Source organism: Ovis canadensis, chromosome 23 (assembly GCF_042477335.2).
Source record: "Ovis canadensis isolate MfBH-ARS-UI-01 breed Bighorn chromosome 23, ARS-UI_OviCan_v2, whole genome shotgun sequence".
NCBI classification, from domain to species: Eukaryota; Metazoa; Chordata; class Mammalia; order Artiodactyla; family Bovidae; genus Ovis; species Ovis canadensis.
This window is the reverse complement of record NC_091267.1, coordinates 35,672,406-35,680,409: the sequence shown is the minus strand read 5'-3', so window position 1 is coordinate 35,680,409 and position 8,004 is coordinate 35,672,406. Positions and strand designations below refer to the sequence as shown.

At 46.9% G+C, this 8,004-nt stretch overlaps 1 protein-coding gene across 4 annotated transcripts in view; it reads left to right on the top strand.

Moving 5' to 3' along the window:
* The first annotated feature begins 493 nt into the window (after positions 1-493).
* Positions 494-8,004, top strand: part of MAPRE2 (microtubule associated protein RP/EB family member 2) — a 187,244-nt gene continuing 179,733 nt past the window's right edge. The window contains exon 1 of one of the 4 annotated variants that reach the window (XM_069568739.1): positions 494-817. Coding sequence is in view for 1 of the 4 variants with exons in the window: in XM_069568738.1 (XP_069424839.1) it covers positions 2,313-2,336 (24 nt within the window). In the remaining 3 variants the exon portion in view is untranslated. Of the gene's footprint in view, positions 2,337-8,004 lie in introns of all 4 variants that reach the window. The other 3 variants (XM_069568740.1, XM_069568738.1, XM_069568741.1) reach the window with 3 other exon arrangements.

Genomic DNA, 8,004 nt, shown 5'->3' with positions numbered 1-8,004 from the left:
AGTTTCAAGCACTGACCATCAGCAAGGGTGGGGACCACTTCCAAAAGCCGGAGAGACCCAGCTGGGTCTTGAGGCCAAAACATTTTCTCAATTCATTTCATTAAAACTTGGTGCTGTTCCAAATGGATGAGTGCCCACATCAATAATCTGGAGTTTGTGTCCGCTGCCTGAATTCCATTTTCCAAACAGAATCCAAATATTAAGCGGCACCAACAAGCAGCGGATTTGAAACCTCAGTAGAACTTGCTATTATTGATTATACTGTTTATCATGTGGTTCAGCTTAGAGTTGCCTAGTTTAATTAATAACGTCCAGGACAAACTAGTTTGCTCCGCAGTATCCATTGTTTGCCAGGTAGGAGTATAAACCTTTGGCGTAAGAAGTAGGTGCAAGGCGGCTGGCAGGCTCCCAGTTACAGGCACAGACTTCGGGGTGCGGCGTCGCCTCTTAAACCGCCCTTCGGAGCCGCGCCGGCCTCCGCCCTCTTGGGTGCGGCCCAAAGCTCTGCGCGTTTCACCCGCTGCCACTTTATTCCTTGTCACCAACTCACCCTGGCCCTAACCCGCGTGCCACCTTCCAACTGACAAGCCCGCGGGTGGTCTCCGACCTGCCCGGGGCCTCTCGGGGACGGTGGCCCCCAACTGCACTCCGGGAAGGAGCGGCCCAGGCGGGGTGCCCCGGGTGGCCCCGCAGGCGGCCGCAGTGGCAGACGGCGAGTCACGTGTGGCGGTGGGGGCGGAGCGCGGCCGCCGGGGTGGGTGGAGAAAACAAAGCCCCCAGCTGTCAGTAGAGGAAGGAGGCGACAGCGCCGGAGCAGGTGAGTCAAGTGCATTTAAAGCGGTACCGCCCTGGCGCACCCCGACACCCCCAGTCCTGGCTCAGTCCTTTCCAGGCCGGGTGCTGGCCGCGCATCCTTCCGCCTCCGGGGGGCTGCAGTCCGCCTGTCGCGCAGCCTGCGGGACCCGGGGTCTCTGAGCCCGGCAAGAAGTTGTGCCGGGGTCGGCGTCGCGCCCCCTAAGTGTGCACCCGCCGCTCTCCCGCGGGCCACATCCCTGCTTCGGGGCCCCAGAGCCGCGCACCCCGGGAAAGGGGGGTGAATCAGGGCTGCCACGCTGGCAGAGGCAAAGTGGACCGGCTCGAGGCTGAGGGCCGGGCTGGCTAGGACAGGGACACTTGGCGCTGGTGAAGGAGGGTGTCTTGGGACTGCGCGCCCGGAGCGCGCAGACCTCCAGGAGCCAGAGCTGGGGTGCAGGGACCGAGAACTAGGGGCGCTGGCGGGGACTGCGCGGTACGGGGCAGACCTGGAAGTGGAGCGCGCGGAGTCCCGCCCGCTGGGACCAAACACTGGACCCCCGGCCCAGCTGCCGCCGCCACCCCCACCCCGGGGCTTCTCCCGCGGAGACCAGCCCCATCTCTCTCCACTCCCACTTCTGCTCCCGCTGGGGTTCCCGGGCCCCCAGGATGCGGGAACTGGATGGATGCGAAAGAGAGCGGGCTATTATGATCCCAAGAGGTTTTCTGCAAGGAGCACCCTGAGCGCAAGGCGGGGGGCTGCTCAGCGACTTCTCGCTCTGTTTGCTTAAGAAATTCTTCAGTTCACTCTTCGAAGGGCTTGGCCTTGACCAGAAATCCCACAAAGGGCGGGCAGGGTGGGATGGCACAGAAAGACCCTTCCCTCTGAAGCCGGAGCGCTCGGTCACGCAGACTTTCAGACCCCGAAAGGGCCAGTGGACTCGGTCACCCCCTTGAGTCACTTTGCCAGTCCTGTGCCCAAGAGCCGCCCAGTGCAGAGAGAAGGCAGAGCTGTAACCTCAGAGGCAGGGGAGCTGCAGCCGTTTGATCAGGAGGAGTCTTTGTCTTAACCCCCGGTCCCCTTCTGCTAGTCCTTGCCGGGTCAGCAGCGCGTAGAGTAATTAATATTCCGAGCATTAGCCGTCCCTTCACCCGGGCGCCAGCCAACGCTGCTGTCCCCTCCCTGCGGGCTTTCTCCATCACTTGCGCACGTCTTCTCCTTTTCCAAAAACATGGAACGTGGTCCAGACCCGCCAGGCAAGAGGCGGTCACTAAACGCACTATAGCGCAGTCACGTAAGACCAAGGGTTAAGTGTTCAAACCTGCACCCGCCCGCCCGCGAGGAGACGGAAGAACTTTCTTGATTAGCATAGTATCTGCCCTGCGGCCTCACTGAGAGGCGGCCGGTCCCAGCGAGGTGAAGCGTGCAGTCGCGTCTCTATTGAGGTTTGACTCAGCAGTACCAGCTTCTAATCCGAAGGACCCGAGCCTTCCAGCTTTGCCGAACAAGACACTGTGGAATGAAACAGAACAGAGATCAAAAGGTAACAGAAAGAACAACAGCGTTTGAGATACTTCAGGGAAGCGCCAAATGTAGCTTAAGTTTTTAGCAAGGAAAGGAGCGGGGAGGGGGTCGTCTAGCCAGCGTCCCTTCTGAAAATGCTCCTTGGTTTGCCAGCCTTCTTTGCTGCCAAATTGAGATACCGGTTAGGGGCTGTTAGTAGATCACCAAGATAGGAAGTTGGGGAGCACAGCTGGTGGTTGTTAGGTAAGCCTAACTGACAGGTTTCGCTTGCATAGGAAGAGCAAGGCTCCCAAAATTTGCACTTGAGGAGCTCTGAAAAATCCTCATGTAAGTATCTCATCCTAACCCACGTGAATTAGGCAAGTTTGGAGATGACAGAAAGGCATCGGTTTGGGGTTTGTTGATGTGGAGGGTGTGTGTGTCCGTGTCCACGTGTGTTTATCTCCAAGTGATTCCATTTTGCAGCCAAACCTGAGAACCAGTGAGGCAAGGGCAGAGTTCAGTGGCCGGCAGCTGGCAGCTGCCAGACAAGATACCAGTTTAACCACCTGGGTGGGTGGGAGAAACCAAGCTGAAACTAGGGGGCTACTGACAAGGAGGAGGGCAGTCTGTCATCTGGCAGCTTGGCTAGCGTTGGTACCTGCCACATCAGTTTTCACCCTTTAGCCCAGAGTCTGGTTCTTACTGGAAAGATTGAAGTTCACTGTCAGTGCCTGGTTTGTGCCTGGTTGTTAAGGATACGGTAGAAACTTCATTCCAGCGTGATTCACGTGTAGCAGGCAGTGGGAAAACCCAGCAGAAACCAACTCTGAGCAGCTTCGTGAGTCAGCAGGCTGTGCTCCAAGGCGGAGCCCAGAGTAGGAAATAGTTACATCCAGTAGCTTATTGACACGCACTATTCCACTCCTTTGAAATCTTATTTGAATGTCTGATCAGGATCTGTCTGCTTGTACCAGGCTCTCGCTTTTCCACCACCTTTTTCCACCTGCTTCCTATAATGCTGTCTTTTGTTAGAAAAGGAAACATATAGCCAACTAGATAGACATCTTGTAATTTCCTTGGTTGGAGGCATAAAAAAAAATTGGCAAAGTGGTTTGGGTTATTTCAATTATGCAAAACAGAGAGGATGAATTTGCAGTACATACATTTTGAATACAAAAAAAATCAAATAACTGATGACACATTCAGGGATAAATTAAAGGGTCTGTTTAAATAGAAATGATTACATCTAACATATTATGTCATGTTAGATTATGTTAGCTTTTATGTTACTATCCAAAAGTTTGTTTTAAAAAAATCATCCTCAAGGCATGATCCTAGTAAGATAGCCTATTTAAAGGTGTACACAGTTTATGAAATACTTATTTTTATTACTATTAACTTCAATTTTTATACCTCTCTTTTCCTCATTATTCTTTATATCATATCATCATAACTCCCTTGCCTAAATGCTTTCTTCCCCATTCGCAGTTTCTTTATGGGGGAACAACCATGTCTAGTATGTAGCAGGCCTTCAATATCATCAGCTATTGAACTTTTTTTGACCCTTTGTACTCTGCTTGGTATTCTATTAACTGGAAGGGGCCTTTAATGTCTACAACTCCTATAGCACAGAACACAGACCTTTTGTAAATATTCATACTGAACATTATCAGAATCTGCAGAAGATATTTTTAAGCAAAGCATCCTGAGTACATTCATTTTTATTTTTCTAAGACATATTCTGGATATGTAGGAGCCAAAGTTCTGTTACAGTTCTTAAGAACCATAAGATGGTAGCGCTTGGTTCACTTACATCTTTACATAAAGCAACTTCACATCAGGACTTCCCTAGTGGTCCAGTGGTTAAGACTGTGCTTCCACTACAGCGGGCATGAGTTTGATCCCTGGTCAGGGAATTAAGATCCCTCATGCCCCATGGTGTGGCCAAAAACTGAAAAAAAATTAGCGTCCTGAGTATAACTAGTTGTCCTGTTACTTAACTATACTCTCATGGATCAAAGATTCACTTCACAAAAATTTCACTCTCTACCACTTATTATTAGAAACACACACAGACACACACACACACGTACACACACACACACACACACATATTTAACCATGTGGATGCCAAAAGGAACTAATTAAGTTAGGAGAGTTATTTCAGAGTAGGATAAATGGTAGGTTAATAGTTAGCTTTAACAAAACCTTCTAGGCTTCCACCTACATTAAAAATAGCACAAAAACATCTATATAGCCAGAATATTTCAAAGTGGAAATTTGGGTGTATTCCTTGCTGGATGCCAGCAAAATAAATGTTAATAAGAATTTCCAAAGGTCAGATGACATAAATGCACCCATTCTCATTCCAGTGTAGTGGAGAAAAGTCACTGAGAATACACTTCTGTTATTCCCCCAACTCCTTTGGGGGAAGCTGTAAGATACTGAAAGGCCGAAATACAATCTAGAAAAATGAAACTAATCCAGATTAATCAGAAACTGTTCATCAGAGGATGCTAAAAACCTAGCTCTGTGATAGTCACAATCAGGCCAAAGAGGGTGAGGTGCAAAGAAAGGGTGTCACTTCAGCTTTAGAAGCTCTAAAGTTTTTAAGAACAGATGAGAACCACCCAGTCTTATTATCTTCAATATACACACCCCATTGATCTTATTAACCTAAACACATTCGGGTAGATAGTTTTCCCATGTGCCATATAGCACAGGTTGTTAAATGATCTGGCAAAGTGGGGAGAAACCTGGAATCCTGACTTCTTTCCGAGGGTCTATTCTATCACCCTGCTGTTTCTTGACTAGGGATTTTTGTTTTGTTTTGTTTTAATATTTATTTATTTGGTTGTACCAGGTCTTAGTTGCAGCACACAGGATCTTTAGTTGTGGCTTGCAAACTCTTAATTGAGACCTGTGGGATCTAGTTCCCTGACCAGGGATTGAACTCGGACACCCCGCATTGGAAGCACAGAGTCTTCCACTGGACCACCAGGAAGTCCCTTGACTAGGTTTTGATGTAATCTTGCCTGGAGGTTCTGGGTAGGCAAGCTCAATTCTAATTATCTCCTTCCTCCTAGAAAAAGGAGAGACTCTCACATATATCATGCTCTCATTTATTCTCAAATTATCCACCTTTGGCCTAGGCCAACCTGAAACAGTTGGAGCCATCGTTAGCTTCTTATCCAGATAAGCAAAGTAAGGATTTTTAACTAGTATGGTGATGGTTGGGCTTCCCTGGTGGCTCAGATGGTAAAGCATCTGCCTGCAATGCAGGAGACCCAGGTTTGATTCCTGGGTTGGGAAGATCCCCTGAAGAAGGAAATGGCACCCCACTCAAGCACTCTTGCCTGGAAAATCCCATGAACGGAGGAGCCTGGTGGGCTGCAGTCCATGGGGTCACAAAGAGTCAGACACGACTTCACTTTCACTTTCACTTTCATGGTGATGGTGGTGGTTTAGCTGCTAAATTGTGTCCAGCTCTTTGCCACCCCATGGACTGTAGCCATCCAGGCTCTTCTGTCCATGGGATTTTCCAGGCAAGAATATGAGTGGGTTGCCATTTCCTTCTCTATTTAACGTGTATAAGGTCCCTTAAATGTTAGTCACATCAAGTGTTAAATGCACTGGGACTTCCCTGGTGGTCCAGTGGCTCCAAAATCACTGGTGGATGGTGATAACAGCCAGGAAACTAAAAGACACTTGCTCCTTGGAAGGAAAGCTATGACAAACCTAGAGAGCATATTGAAAAGCAGAGACATCACTTTGCTGACAAAGGTCCATGTGGTCAAAACTATGATTTTTCCAGTAGTCATGTACAGATGTGAGAGCTAGACCATAAAGAAGGCAGAGTGCCAAAGAACTGATGCTTTTGAATGGTGATGCTGGAGAAGACTCTTGAGAGTTTCTTGGGCTGCCAGGAGATCAAACCAGTCAATCCTAAAAGAAATCAACCCTGAATATTCTTTGGAAGGACTGTTGCTGAAGCTGAAGCTCCAGCTCCAATACTTTAACTACCTGACTTGAAAGCCTTCTCATTGGAAAAGCCCCTGATGCTGGAAAAGATTGAAGGCAAAAGGAGAAGAGGTGAAAAAAGATGAGATGATCAGATGGAATCACCAACTCAATGGACGTGAATTTAAGCAAACTCTGGGAGATAATGGAGGACAGAGGAGGCTAGAAGACAGAGGATCCCATCCATGGGGTCACAAAGAGTCAGACATGACTTACTGACTGACCAATGAACAGTTCCCCTATTGAGAGTATTTTCAGAAGCAGGAAACATTTTAAAAAAGGAATTTTAGTGACGTGGTAAACCATAAAACTTCTGAACCTAAACCATCCAAACAGTGAAATGCTTAGACTGAGCTGTCACTGTTTCCGGAGGTCTAGAAAATGCAGACATACACCCTTGACAGCAAGTCCATGACCACACTTGCTTCAGCTCTCTTCAGCCGCAGAAACTTTGTTATGCCACCCTATGAGGGCATTTCCAGTCTTACTTGTTTTAGCATATGAATGCGTAATTTGAGGATCTATTCAGATTTTGACATTTTTCATTGGCTGTCACGTCACACGCTTAAAGCTTGATGTGGAAACTTGCTTCTTTGGGAAATTGCACTACTCTTCTAAAGCATACATTTAAGATATTGATAAATTGCTTGCTATTTACCAAGGCAACAGTCATTAGATAATAAGCCAATATACATATAATCAGGCTTCCCCGGTGGCTCAGACAGTAAAGAATCTGCCAGCAATGCAGGAGATGCAGGTTCGATCCCTGGGTCAGGAAGACCCCCTAGAGAAGAGAATGGCTACTCCCTCCAGTACCCTTGCCTGGAGAATACCAGGGACAGAGAAGCCTGGTGGGCTACAATCCATGTGGTTGCAAAGGGTTGGACGTGACTGAGGGACTAACACTTCAGTTCCACTTCATACATATAATCACTTATATCACTTAAGACTGACAGTGTGCTGGGAACAATGTAGTTTGAAATTTCCAAATTGAAAAATAGGTCAGATTAGGATCCAGAAATTCAAATTATATGCCTTCTTCTCAAAGTTGAATAGATTACTCCTGAGTCCAGAAAAATTATTTGAGAGGACAGCTACATTGATAGGAACTTGTAATTTTTTACTGTAAATGTTGCCTCTCATAAAATTTCTTTCAGTTAAGAGAACTTCCTCTTTCTGATGACTTGTTCATCCCACAGACCATTTCCAAGCGAGTTTCACTTAGGTTACCGGAGCAACTTTAAAGGTTATATATAATAACTCGTGTCCTCTTCATCTCTTCCAGAATCAGTACACCTGAAAGTTAGAAATAAAAAGTCAAACACTGCACTATAAATAATGTGTACTTTGAAGTATCTGAAATCAGCTAAATCTTTTCTAAAAATGAAAACAAATTGTAAATGTATTTAATCCCATCCTAGGACTGGGTAGTAATGGCTTGTTGATAACTAACTTCCAAGATAACTTAACCCACTAGTGTTCCTGATGGAATAATTGGGAAAGAGGAGGAGGGGACAATGGAAGATATTAATAGATTGTATAACTCCTATGCTGACTGGATGAGAAACTAGTTCAAGTGAAATTAGCTTTCCTACCTTATCATAATTTAGCTTTCACTAATTTTTTTTTACTAAATACATTTTGTTTGATAAGTGTCTGCCATACATATATATATAAGGGCTTCC